Source organism: Ceratotherium simum, chromosome 20 (genome assembly GCF_057802395.1).
Source record: "Ceratotherium simum simum isolate JZ-2026a chromosome 20, ASM5780239v1, whole genome shotgun sequence".
NCBI lineage: Eukaryota > Metazoa > Chordata > Mammalia > Perissodactyla > Rhinocerotidae > Ceratotherium > Ceratotherium simum.
In genome coordinates, this window is record NC_141919.1 from 715,576 (window position 1) to 729,584 (window position 14,009).

General features: G+C 40.2%; 1 protein-coding gene across 2 annotated transcripts in view; it reads left to right on the top strand.

Moving 5' to 3' along the window:
- The first annotated feature begins 953 nt into the window (after positions 1-953).
- The window catches only part of ZNF510 (zinc finger protein 510), a 35,286-nt gene continuing 22,230 nt past the window's right edge, over positions 954-14,009 (top strand). The window contains exons 1-3 of one of the 2 annotated variants that reach the window (XM_087444260.1): positions 954-1,031; positions 2,572-2,855; positions 3,692-3,750. In XM_087444260.1, coding sequence (XP_087300386.1) covers positions 2,792-2,855; positions 3,692-3,750 — 123 coding nt within the window. In that variant the 5' untranslated portion in view covers positions 954-1,031; positions 2,572-2,791. Of the gene's footprint in view, positions 1,032-2,571; positions 2,859-3,691; positions 3,751-14,009 lie in introns of both variants that reach the window. The other variant, XM_014795548.2, reaches the window with a different exon arrangement.

Here is a 14,009-nt window from a genome sequence, read left to right on the forward strand (position 1 = left end):
TGTCTGATTGTCAAGGAAAACTAACATACACCAACCACAATCCTCCAACTCAGCTTTCGCTAGCTTACTTTACCCTAGAAAATAAGACCTGCCTTACAAGGAAATCTCTGACCTCCTAACCTATCATGCCCTTCTTCCACGTTCCCTCTTCTAACACTCTATAAAATTCATTCTTGCCCAAAATTCCTCAGAAGAGTGCTCCACTGTGTTAGGCACTGTACTCTCCCATTCCATAGGTTGTTTTCCCTTGAATAAAGGACATCAAACTCATTACTAAATGGTTTTAATTTTGTCATTTGACACATATATCTTTATTTCTCTTGGCAGCTCTCAGTTAAAAGGCATACTTTTGAAAAGACAGTTCAAAATTTTCCCTTTATGAACTTCATATTACAAAATTTCCAAACACATAGAAAAGCAGAAAATAGTAAAATGAGCATATCCATGTTCTAGAGGTAGAAATTCTTAACATTTTGCTATATTTGCCTTTTCTAACTTGTTTTTAATTACAAATATATAATACAATGCTAAGTACCTTAACACACGTCTCTAAAAAAAAATAAACTTACCTACATAATCCCAATGTTATCACAATCAACAAAAGTAATGATAACTTCCCTTAATATTTCTAATATCCAATCCATATACAAATTTCCCCAATTATTCCCAAATGTCTTCTTGTTTTCTCCAACCAGGATCCGATGGAAGACCACACGTATTTGCTGTTATGTCAAAATTTAACCCATAACCTCTGAGCTTCGGTCGAGTCTGGGCTCCAGTTATCAGTACAGACTGTTCATAACATCTTATTACTCCGTAACTCTTCCCCCCCCTACACCCCCCCCCCCCCCACACACACACAGAATTTGCGAGCGATCGTTGTTTTTTATCGGAAATGTAGTCTTGACTGTTATGAGTTATCGTGCAGCATTCTGGGAACGGATGGCCTGAGTTTTCTGCGCATGTGCAGTCGCCTGCTTTCCTGCTTCCGCCATCTCCGGTCTTGAGAGTGCGTGGGTTTCGCCCCTCAGGTGAGGGGGTTGGGGGGTCTGCGCGGCTAGCGGGCCAGCATGGAGGGGTGGGCTTGTGCCTGAGAGAAGGGAACAGGAAGCCCCGGGACCCGTCTCCCGAGGCTGGCCCCCTACCGCCTGTGCCGGAGCGAGGCCCGGACGCAGACCGGGGAGGGCGGGAGGGGGCGGGACCCGGGACACCAGTGGAGCTCGTCTTGGGCGGAAGGCGCTGGGTGGGCGCACGGGTGGTAGCAGCTGCCCCGACCCGGGAAGATCCCTTGCCGGCGGCGGGAGGACGCGCGTTTATAGCGCTGCCCGTGAAGCTGCCGCGGAGCGCGCCCGGCGTTGGGTTTGCGGTGGAGCCCGAACTTGGGGCCAGAAGGACTGGGTAGATTCCGCCTCTGTGACTTGGGCATAAGTCAGGTTTTTTATTTGAAAACAAAGATATTAGTAAAAGCTGCTTCGTGGCGTTGTTCAGAGAGAGATAAGTCATCATCTGTAAAGCATTTAGCCAAGAGCTAGTTAATAAGCACTAATAAGTGCTAGTTAATAAGCCAACATGTAATGTTGCTCCAATCCTATTTGGAAGACACTTTGTTCTTTTCATTTCGCATTTCGTTTAATCCTCACAACCACCCTAATTATAGCTATAACCATATCATTAAAAAATAAGAAGAAAATGGGCTCAGAGGAGTGCAGTTACAGACCCAAGGTCACAAAAGTGAGGAAGCTAGGATGCAAATACAGATAGGCTTTACCCACAAATTCAGGCTATTTCTAGTAACATGCCTACCTCAAACCCAGTGTTGCTGCCTTCACAGCACTAGCAGAGTGACTTGCCCCCAGATCCCCAGGACTATGATTGTAAAGTCAGTGTGAAGAGAATTTCACTCTGTGACAAGAGTACTTATTCTGTGATTTCTGGCATGTACACTGTGACAAGTGTACTTATTCTGGGATTTCTCTGGGTAAGACTAAGGCTTCTGGCACGTCCTGCACTGTCCAGGCTGTCTCTGTCTTCAGAAGGCACAGTCTGATATTCTAGTGCAGTGCTGTCCAATAAAAAGATACAGTGAGTCACATATATAATTTTAGATGTTCTATTAGCCATATTAAAAACTAAAAATAAACACATGAAATTAATTTTAGGAACATATTGTGTTTATCTCAATTTAACTGTAATGCTATTTCAACACACGGCACTAGCCACATTTCAGGTGCTCAATAGTGGGATGTGGCTGTTGGCTACAATAATGGATAGAACACTTCTAATGAATTCCAAGAGAATCAGGTTAACCCTACCCCAGTGGTTCCCAGGCAGGGTAATTCTGCTCCCCAGAGGACTTCTGGAAATGTCTGGAGACGTTTTTTGTTGTCACAACTGTGAGGAGGAACACTACTAGCACCTGGTGGGTAGAGGCCAGAATTGCTGCTAGACATCCTACAAATTGCACAGGACAGCCCCCCATGATAACGAATTATCCAGCCCAAAATGTCAGTAGTGAAGTTGAGAAACACTGCTCTCGATGAAAGTTTCAACTAAAATGGATTTGTTTCCTAGGTCTAAGTCTCAATGTCTCTGGAACAAAGCAGCTCTTGTGTGGAAGGAAGGACAGAGCCCTGGGGACAGGAGTCCCACCTGGAAGAACAGCCCATCTGACAGGGACTACCCTCACCGGAGCTTCAGAACAGATACAGAAGAACTCAGAAAGGAGTGGATCCTATTTGCTTCACCAGAAGCAGTTCTTAATCACTGTTCCCATAGAGAGCCAGACTTGCTGATGTCACCACATCCAGAAGCCATCACAGACTGTGTGACAGTGGACACTGTGGACCAGCTTGCAGGTGGTGAGCTGAGATTGAGAGGGATGGGTGACTGTCAGGCTGCCCAGGAAAAGCCACAACCAGAGCTAAGGAAGTTGTATCTTCAGTCCTTCTGAAATAGCCCCCCATTTTCTTTATTCTTCTCACTTTCTCAGAAAGACAGTGGCTCTTTCTGAGCCACTCTCACACCATGTCCATCACATGTGGCATCTAGAGATATGCAGAGGCTTCCTTTATTCTGAACATAATGAATCACAAAATGATAGTATACGAAGGGATTTCTATTTCTGACTCTTTTGAAACGGTAAAAATATTGAGCCTGAGATGTATGTCCCCCCTGGTCACCTAGGACAGACCTAGGAGCAAAGCACAGTGCTGTTCATTCTGTCCCAGGTAAGTCACTAGAAGTGTCTTATCAAGTCTTTTTGAGAAATTGCAACAAATTGGAACAAAGAGATGTTAAAATATTTTGTCATTAAGCATCTTACCTTTTTTTTCCCCGAGTTTGTGTTGATTTTCTAACAAGGTGTAAAGAATAATATAGGATATTAATATTAATCCTGTTTTAATTTTTTGTTAATCAGTCGGGGGGACATACATTTTTTAAATCAATAGGAAAATAATTTACAGTCACAGTGGAAAAACGGCAAGGTTACAGCCACGTGATCATATCAGAGATGTACATATTCAGGGAGTGCTGTCTCCATGTGGTGCTTCCTGCCCCTTCTCAAGGGTCAACAGAATATTTTTCCATAGAGAGGCCTTTTCCCCAGCTGGTGTGATGAGATTTTGAGGCAAGTGAATACGGAGGCTCACCAGACCGTCTCGTGACTCCATTCCTCTTTCCTTACCCACAGCTTATCCCTCACACTTCTCTACACTCTCCCAAGAGCAGCAGAAAATGAACATATGTCAGGTGAGTTATTTATTAACACCTTTTTTTATATTGGACTTTATAAGTGGTTAAGGAACCATATACCTTTACGTGGAAAAGTTGAAATAGAAATGGATCAGAATCATTCAGGGAAGATACAGAAAAGCAAATGAAGAGCATAGCAGAGGTGGCACATGGATAGATGCAGGTCCTCTAATGTTACAGATTTTCCAAAGTGCAGCTGCAGATTTCTTCCTGACATTTGTGATAGCCATGGCAGAGAGTCAGACGGACAGTATTTGTTTAAATATTTGCATTGATGAGAAGCTTAAACCAAACATTCTTCGTGGAATCTAAAGTCCTCGAAGTCAGGAAAAATGTCTTTGTTGGTCTTCATGTAGGTGATAGTGCAAATCTTTCCAGTAACAACCCTGAAATAAATGCAGGTGGTTGTTCCCACTTTTTCCTCAGTGGAAGTAGAGGGCATATTGCCAAAGCAGAGCTTTTGATAATTCAGTTGTTCAGGTAACAAAACAGAAGTTGAGGTAAACGTTTTTCTGATCATCCTGCTGGATCCAGGGATAATACTGAGACTAACTGGAGGTTCACATGAATGGCCTGTGTGTTCATGTCCTTAAAATAGCTCTCCATAAATATTTCTCTCAAGTACCTGTCATAACAAGTTGTTCAGCAGACAGTTTAAAGTTCTATTCTCTGGCAAATGTTACCACACTTTCTGTTCACACTTAAGTCCACTGCATGAGGTCTTGGTGTCTCTCTTCATATGCCTGTGACCTGCACTCACCAGTGACCTAATTACTGTCACATCCAGTGGATCTTACCTAGTCCTTACCTCACTAGACCTGTCTGCAGTGCCTGCCTCTGCCCCCACTCTTTGCGTCTGGACAGTCTTCTGTGTTGGTGTCTGTGACACCTTCCTCTGCCATTGTCCTGTCTCTTGTTTCTTTCATAGAGTCGTCTTCTTTCTCTTGCCCTTTCATGTGTCTCATCCACAAGTTTGCATTCCTTCTCACTATTCTTGTTACTAATCTTTGTGACTCATTTCATCCCCTCTCCAGTTTTAACAATGATGTATTTGCTAGTTCTCCAAAATGTGGCTCTGCAGCCCACCCTGACCAGTAGCACTTGTTGTGATGATGGAAATGATCTATATCTGTACTGTCCAAAATGGTGGCCACTGGCCAGATGTGCCTGGTGAGCACTTGAAGTGTGACTGAGGAACTGAATTTTTAATTTAAGTTTTAATTAGTCACATGTGGCTAGTGGCTACCATATTGGACATAGTTGACTCCACATCTCTCGTAGGTATCTAAAAGACATCTCCAGCTCAACTGATTGAAAATAAAAGTTAACATTTATAGCCCTTCCCAAACTAATCCTCCTCATCTTTCCCTATTAGGTGATACAAGCCCATTCAGCCAGACACCCAAGCCACAAAAGTGGGATATGTCCTTGGCTCCTCTTGCTCTCTCTCTCAACTCCTGCCACATCTGGTCTATAATCATGTCTTACTACTTTTCCTATCTGTGTAGGTCAAAGATAACAGCAATTTTATGTTTCAACCTAATGTATTTTAAATGCACTCTTCTACTTTATTCCTCCTGCTGCTCTCTCATGGCCTCTTGACTGAACTGTTGGAATAGCTTCTTTGCTAATCTGCACACCTCTTTCTTCACCTACTCAAGCACATCTTCCACATGAGTAGTTCATCTAAATGCTAATGAAGAAATGTCTCATCACCGCAGTGGCTCCTCCTATTCAGTACAGTTACCAGTCTCTCAGGATGACCTTCACGCTTTGGAGGCATTACCCCTTCCCATTTCTTCTTTTTACTTTATTGCTGCTTTGACTTTCTGAACAACTATTTATTGAGCAGAGCAGCCAGGATGTTCCAGGGAAGTGACATGTGCTATAGTTACAGGTTAAACAATACAGATATTTTTCTTTCTTAATAGCATTCATTGGGAAATATGACATTAAAAAATTCAATATGTGACTTTATTCTAAAGCAAAACCAAACCTCATTTAGTTTCTTAAACATATCCTATTGTAGCTGACTCTGCCTCATATCACATTCTCATTGTCTTCTGTAGACTTATCTTTAGAAACACATCCTCATTCTGTTTACCTGGTGCTATGAATTGTGTCCCCTGCATGTTCATATGTTGAAGCCCTAACCCCCAACGTGACTGTATTTGGAGATAGAGCTTTTAGGAGGTAATTAAGGTTAAATGAAGTCATAGGGTGGGATCCAAATCTGATAGGATTGGTGGCTTTATGAGAAGAGGAAGAGAGAGAGAGAAATCTCTCTCTCCTTCCATGCACAGGCACTGAGGAAAGGCCGTGTGAGGTCACAGCAAGAAGGTGGCCATCTGTAAGGGAGGAATAGAACCTCGCTAGAACCCAACCATGCTGACAGTCTCATCTCAGACTTCCAGCCTCTAGAACTGTGAGGAAATAAATTTCTGTTTTTTAAGCCACCTAGTCTATAGTGTTTTGTTACAGTAGCCCATGCAACTACACCTGGCTCTTTGGTCCTGAGCTAACAGCCATGCCAATCCTCCTCTATTTTGTGTGTCAGTCGCTGCCACAGCATGGCTTGGTGAGTGGTATAGGTCTACACCCAGGATCCGAACCTGCGAACCCCTGCTGCCGAAGTACATCAAACTCAACCACTATACCAAGAAGAGGCTGGCCCCTCTTCTTCTTTTTTTTTGTTTCATTCTATTTTTAATTGTGGTAAAATGCAGATAAAATAAAATTTACCATCTTAGCCATTTTTTATGTGTACAGTTCAGTAGTGTTAAGTACATTCATATTGTTGGGCAACCAATCTCCAGAACTCTTTTCATCTTGCAAAACTAAAGTTCTGTACCCATTAAACAATTCCCCATTCCTCCCTCCCTTCAACCCCTGGCAACCACCATTCTACTTTCTCTCTATGAATTTCGCTACTCATATAAGTAGAATCATGTAGTAGTTGTCTTTTTGTGACTGGCTTATTTCACTTAGCATAAAGTCCTCAGAGTTCATAATCCATGTTGTATGTATCAGAATTTCCTTCCTTTTTAAGGCTGACTAATATTGCATTGTGTGTATATACCAATTTTAGTTATTCATTCATCCGGTGACAGACACTTAGGTTGCTTCCACCTTTTGGCTATTGTGAATAATGCTGCTATGAACATAGGTATACAAATATCTCTTGAAGACTTTGCCTTTAATTTGTGTGGATATATCCAGAAGTGGCATCGCTGGATCATGTGATAATTCTGTGTTTAATTTTTTTGAGGAACTGCCACACTGTTTTTGACAGTGGCTGCACCATTTTACATTCCCGCCAGCAATGAACAAGGGTTCCAGTTTCTCCAGATCGTTGCCAACACTTGGCTATTTTCTGTTTTTCTGATAGTAGCCATTCTAACAGGTGTGAGGTCTGGCTCTTTACTTTTGACTTATCATGAGTCAGCTTTGGTTGCCTCATCCAGGAAACAATGCTGTTTTCTTTCCCCTTGTCTCCCTCTGGGCTAATTTCTCCTCCTCCTTTTTTTTTTTTTTTTAAAGATTTATTTATTTATTTTCGCCCCAAAGCCCCAGTAGATAGTTGTATGTCATAGTTGCACAGCTTTCTAGTTGCTGTATGTGGGACGCGACCTCAGCGTGGCCGGAGAAGCGGTGCGTCGGTGTGCGCCCGGGATCCGAAACCGGGCCGCCAGCATCAGAGAGCACGCACTTAACCGCTAAGCCACAGGGCCGGCCCTCTCCTCCTCCTTTAAATCCACACAGTCCCCTATCTCTCCATCTGCACTTCACACATTGGTGGAAACTACCTGATATGTATTTGTCTCTGTGGTTAGACCATTACCTTCAAGATCTGGAACCACCTTGGGTTCATTTCATAGGCTCTGTTCCAAGCCCTCAGCTTCTCTAGTTCAGATTGCTCATTAAACTCTGTTCTGAATAAATGATTATCCCCTCTGTATACAGAATGGGGCCACTGAAAGAATTTGGATTTCTGTTCTTAGAACACCACCTCATTTCTTACAAGGTAGAGCCCATGCCATTATTATCTTCTTTCCTAGAAACCTGTGCACACTTGTTCTACCTGTGACAAATAGGCCTGTTCTTGTGAATGAAGGACTCCTCCAGCAGGAAGTTTTCCTGGCTTCCCCACTGTCTTGTGTTTCTTCTAATAGGCTGTCATTTAGCCTCCTAATCTTCAAGACCTTATCTCTTCCAGACTGTACACTCATAAGAACTAAACATCCTGTGGGCAAGTACAGTCCTCTTGGAGGAGATAATACAAAGGAGGAGATACTAGGAATAATGTGAAGATTTCTTCCTCACACATGGGAACAATTAAGTCATGATAAAAGGAACTAGCTGATTAATTGATCATTTGAATTGTATCAGGATTTGTCAAAGAAATTTGTCAAAGAAAGGACAGATTGGTGGTATAGGTTCAGTTGATCAAAGGTGGACAGTTGAAAAGGATCGTGTCAGTCAGTCCTGAAGAACAGGTGGGATTTTAGTTGTTGCAGAGTATGGGGAGGTTACTGCATTTTGAGAGAACAACATGAAGTGGACTAAACAAGGCATGCGAGGTCCAGTAAGACTCTGCCTATTACACTTTGGACTTCTTCTTAGAGAATAATAAGAGAGAGAGATGGAAATAAATGTTGGGACCAGACTAGGTGTATTAGTTTGCTAGGGCTGCCATAATAAAGTACCACGTTTTAGGTGGCTTAAACAACAGACATTTATTTTCTCACGGTCTGGAGGCTCAAAGTCTGCAATGAAAGTATGGACAGATTGCTTCTGAGAGCTGTGAGGGAAGAATGTTCCAGGCCTCTTTCCTTGGCTTATAGGTAGATGGCTCTCTTCTCCCTGTGTCTTCACTTCATCTTCCCTCTGTACATATCTGTGTCCAGATTTCATCTTATAAGGATACTAGTCATACTGGATTAGGGCCCGCCCTAATGACCTCATTATCACTTAATCACCTCTATGAAGACCCTGTCTGCAAATACAGTTATATTGTGAAGTACTGGGAGTTAGGACTTCAACATATGAATTTGGGGTCGGACAAAAAGCCTGTATCCCTAGAAGTCCTTGGATGCTATCCTTAAGGGTTTGGTTTTGTCATGAGTTCTAACATATAACACGAGGAAGAAATTCATGTAATTAAAGCAGTGTTGTTTTTAATCTGGAAGTACTAACAGAATGTGAAAGACATGAAAGGAGTGAGGTAAGAGTCAAGATGACTCCAGAATTTTTCTGACAGGAGGGCAGAATGGTGATCCCTGTTCTAGAAGTATATGAGAGCTGAGATTGTGCATAGTTGCATATATTTTTAAGTCATATTTATTTTTTTGTGAATCAGTCGTCTTTCTTTTTGCTAATTTTAAAGACTTTTTAATTAAAGAATTTGTCCTTTTTTTCCTGACATGTGTGACCGATATTTTTCCCTGTTTCATCATTTGTCTTTGGATGTATTTTGTCTGCTAGACCAAGTTCTTTCATTTTTACTAGTGGCGTTTTGAGAAGTTTTTAAAATATAGAAAGATACAAAGGGATAATGTAATCAACATGTTCCTACCTTCCCAAATTATTAACTATAAAATTTTATTAAATTTTTCTCTTGCACTTTTATTTTTTTCCTTTTGTTTATTATTTCCTTTTGTTTATTATTTCCTTTTTAATACTAGTAAAATGCACTCTTAAGTTTGAACTGGGTGGATTTTTACATATGTATACACATGTAATTTACCACCCAGATAAAGATGGAGAGCACTTCCATCACTCCTGAAATTTCCTTCCTTCCAGTTTCTACCTAATAACCACTGTCCCCCTCTGCAGAAGCAACCACTATTCTAACCTCACATGTTAGAAAAAAAAAGGATAAATTCATTTGTGAACATCATATAAAAGGAATCATACAATGCATACTCTTTTTCAGGGGAAAGGGAGATCTTTCTTCTTTCTCTGTACATTTTTTAGATCATCAGTGTTGCTGTGTGTTTTGATACTTCCTTTTTACTGCTGAGCAGTATTTCATTATATGATTTATTTGCTCATTCGTTGTTGGTGAGTTTTTCATTGTATTTTTCCAGTTTGGGACTATTATGAATAAAGCTGCTGTGAACATTCCTTTATGTCTCTTGATATATCTTTATTTCTCTTGATTATATCTAGAAATGGAATAAAAGAAAATAAACTTGTTCAGCTTTACTATATAGTACAAGTAGCTTTCTAAAGTGGTTGAACCAATTTATACTCCCACTAGCATTCTGGCTGTACCAAATTCTCACCAACACTTGCTACTGTCAGCCTTTTGGATTTTAGCCATTCTGGTGGCTCTTTAGTGGTCTCTCATTGAAATTGATACTTTGCTTTTCTGTGATAAATACTAGTGTTGAGCACCCTTATCTGGGTTTTGGCCATGTGGATATCCTTTTATATAAAGTATCTGTTCAGTTCTGTGTTTTAATTGGATTATTTGCTTTTTCTTATTGATTAGGAGTTATTTCTGTATTATCAATACAAGTTATTTTCCAGAGGTACATATTGCTAATGTTTTTAGATTCTGTAGCTTGACTACATTTTTTTAGTAATGTCTTTTGATGAACAAAGTTCTTAAATTTAATAAATTTCAGTATCAATGTTTTCATTAATGGTAGTTCTTTGTGTATAATGTTTGAAAGATCTTTCCCTACTTAAGATCATGAAGATACTCTCCTATATTGTGAGTAGGTACTTGATTATCTGAGCTTGATCCACTGGAATTGCTTTTGTGTATGGTAGAAGGGAAGTGTCAAGGTTCCTATTTCCATATGGGTATCCAGTTCCTTTAGCACCATTTGTTGAAACGACCATCCTCTGTCCACTGAATTGCACTAAGCCCTCTGTTGTCAATCAGGTGACCATATACATATGTGAGTCTATATCTAGACTATGTATTCTCTTCCTTTGATCCAATTATTTATTTCTGCTGGTACTTCACTGTCATAGTTACTGTTGCATTACAGTAAATCATGAAATGTGGTAGTGTAAGGCTTTAAAGTTTTACTTCTTCAAAAAATTTATTGGCTAATTTAGTTCCTTTGCATTTTCGTAGAAATTTCATCAGTTTCTACAGAAAATCCTGCTGGGTGGTTTTTCAGAGTGAAGTCTTTGAGATGTTTCATTAGATTTATTCCTACGTATTTGATCTATTCTTATATTTTAAATAATACTGTTTTTTTGTTTTTGGTGAGGAACATTGTCACTGAGCTAACATCTGTTGCCAATCTTCCTCTTTTTGCTTGAGGAAGACTGTCGCTAAGCTAACATATGTGCCAGTCTTCCTCTATTTTGTATGTGGGACGCTGCCACAGCATGGCTTGATGAGCAGTGTGTAGGTCTGCACCCAGGATCCAAACCTGCGGACCCCAGGCTGCCAAAGCGGAGCGCGTGAACTTAACCACTACGCCACCAGGCCGGCCCCTAAATAATACTGTTTTTTAGATTTCATTTTCTAGTTGTTTATTGTTGGTTTATTTTAAAATACAATGGATTTTTTAATATTGATCTTTTATCTAGCCATTTTGTTAAGTTCACGTATTCTAGTAGCTTATTTGTAGATTCTTTTGTATTTTAAATACATACAAATATGTCCATTGCAAATAAAGACAGTTTTACTTCTTTCCAATATTTGTCTTTAATTTCATGATGTATAATTATTTTAATATACTGCTAGATTCAGTTTGCTAGTATTTTTTTTGTGTGTGTGTGAGGAGATCAGCCCTGTGCTAACATCCGCCAATCCTCCTTCTTTTTTTTTTTTTTTTTGCTGAGGAAGACGGCCCTGGGCTAACATCTGTGCCCATCTTCCTCCACTTTATATGGGACGCCGCCACAGCATGGCTTGCCAAGCAGTGCGTCGGTGCGCGGCCGGGATCCGAACCAGCGAACCCTGGGCCGCCGCAGCGGAGCGTGCGCACTTAACCGCTTGCGCCACCGGGCCGGCCCCCAGTTTGCTAGTATTTTGTTGAAGAGTTTTGCATGTATATTCATAAGAGATATTAATTTTTAGTCTTCTTGTGATTTCTTTGGCTTTGGTTCAAAGTAACTTGTAGAATGAATCAGGAAGTATTCCCTCTTCTATTTTTTTTTTCTTTTTTTTTTTGTCCTTGCCTTTTTTTTTTTTAATTGATGTTTTAATAGTTTATAACATTGTGAAATTTTGGGTTGTACATTTTTGTTTGTCCATCACCATGTACATGTCTCCCTTCACCCCTTGTGCCCACCCCCTACCCCCACTGCCCCTGGTAACCACAATAGTTTTCTCTGTCCATGTGTTGGTTTGTATTCCACATATGAGTGAGATCATACGGTGTTTGTCTTTCTCTTTCTGGCTTATTTCACTTAACATAATACCCTCCAGGTCCATCCATGTTGTTGCAAATGGGACGATTTTTGTCTTTATTTATGGCTGAGTAGTATTCCATTGTATATATATACCACATCTTCTTGATCCAGTCATCAGTCGAGGGACACTTGGGTTGCTTCCACTTCTTGGCTATAGTGAACAATGCTACAATGAACAGAGGGGTGCATAAGCCTCTTTGGATTGTTGACTTCAGGTTTGTTGGATAGATTCCCAGTAGTGGCATAGCTGGACCATAGGGTATTTCTATTTTTAATTTTTTGAGGAATCTCCATACCGTTTTCCATAGAGGCTGCACCAGTTTGCATTCCCACCAGCTGTGTATGAGGTTTCCTGTTTCTCCACATCCTCTCCAACATTTGTTGTTTTTTGTCTTGATGATTATAGCCATTCTAACAGGCATGAGGTGATATCTTAGTGTTGTTTTGATTTGCATTTCCCTGATGATTAGTGATGTTGAACATCTTTTCATGTGCCTGTTGGCCATCTGTATATCTTCTTTAGAGAAGTGTCTGTTCATTTCCGCTGCCCATTTTTTGATCATGATGTTTGTTTTTTTTGTTGTTCAGTTGTGTGAGTTCTTTATATATTATGGAGATTAACCCCTTGTCAGATATATGTTTTGCAAATATTTTCTCCCAGCTGGTGGGTTGTCTGTTCATTTTGATTCTGGTTTCATTTGTCTTGTATAAGCTTTTTAATCTGATAAAGTCCCACTTGCTTATTTTTTCTTTAGCTTCCCTAGTCTGGGTAGGCATGGCATCCGAAAAGATTCCTTTGTGATCAATGTCAAATAGTGTGTTGCCTATATTTTCTTCTATGAGTTTTATAGTTTCAGGTCTCACCTTCAGGTCTTTGATCCATTTTGAGTTAATTTTTGTGAATGGCGATAGCACATGGTCCACTTTCATTCTTTTGCATGTGGCTGTCCAGTTTTCCCAACACCATTTATTGAAGAGACTTTCCTTGCTCCATTGTATGTTCTTAGCTCCTTTGTCAAAAATTAGCTGTCCGTATATGTGTGGCTTTATTTCTGGGCTTTCAATTCTGTTCCATTGATCTGTGTGTCTGTTTTTGTACCAGTACCATGCTGTTTTGATTACTGTTGCTTTGTAGTATGTTTTGAAATCAGGGATTGTGATGCCTCCAGCTTTTTTCTTTTTTCTTAGGATTGTTTTAGCTATTCGGGGTCTTTTGTTGCCCCATATGAATTTTAGTATTTTTTTTTTCTATTTCTGTGAAGAATGTCATCGGGATTCTGATCGGGATTGCATTGAATCTGTAGATTGCTTTAGGTAATATAGACATTTTAACTATGTTTATACTTCCAATCCATGTGCATGGGATGTCTTTCCATTTCTTTATGTCATCATCGATTTCTTTCAATAATGTCTTGTAGTTTTCATCGTATAGGTCTTTCACCTCCTTGGTAAGATTTACTCCTAGATATTTTATTCTTTTTGATGCAATTGTAAATGTTATTATCTTTTTGAGCTCTTTTTCTGTTAGTTCATTATTAGGTTACAGAAATGCAACTGATTTTTGTAGATTGATTTTGTACCCTGCCACTTGGCTGTAGTTGTTGATTATTTCTAATAGTTTTCCAACAGATTCTTTAGGGTTTTCTATATATAAAATAATGTCATCTGCAAATAATGAGAGAGTCACTTCTTCATCGCCTATTTGGATTCCTTTTATTCCTTTTTCTTGTGTTAATTGCTCTGGCTAAAACCTCCAGTACTATGTTGAAGAAGAGTGGCGACAGTGGGCACCCTTGTCTTTTCCTGTTCTCAGAGGAATGGCTTTCAGTCTTTCCCCGTTGAGTATGATGTTGGCTGTGGGTTTGTCATAA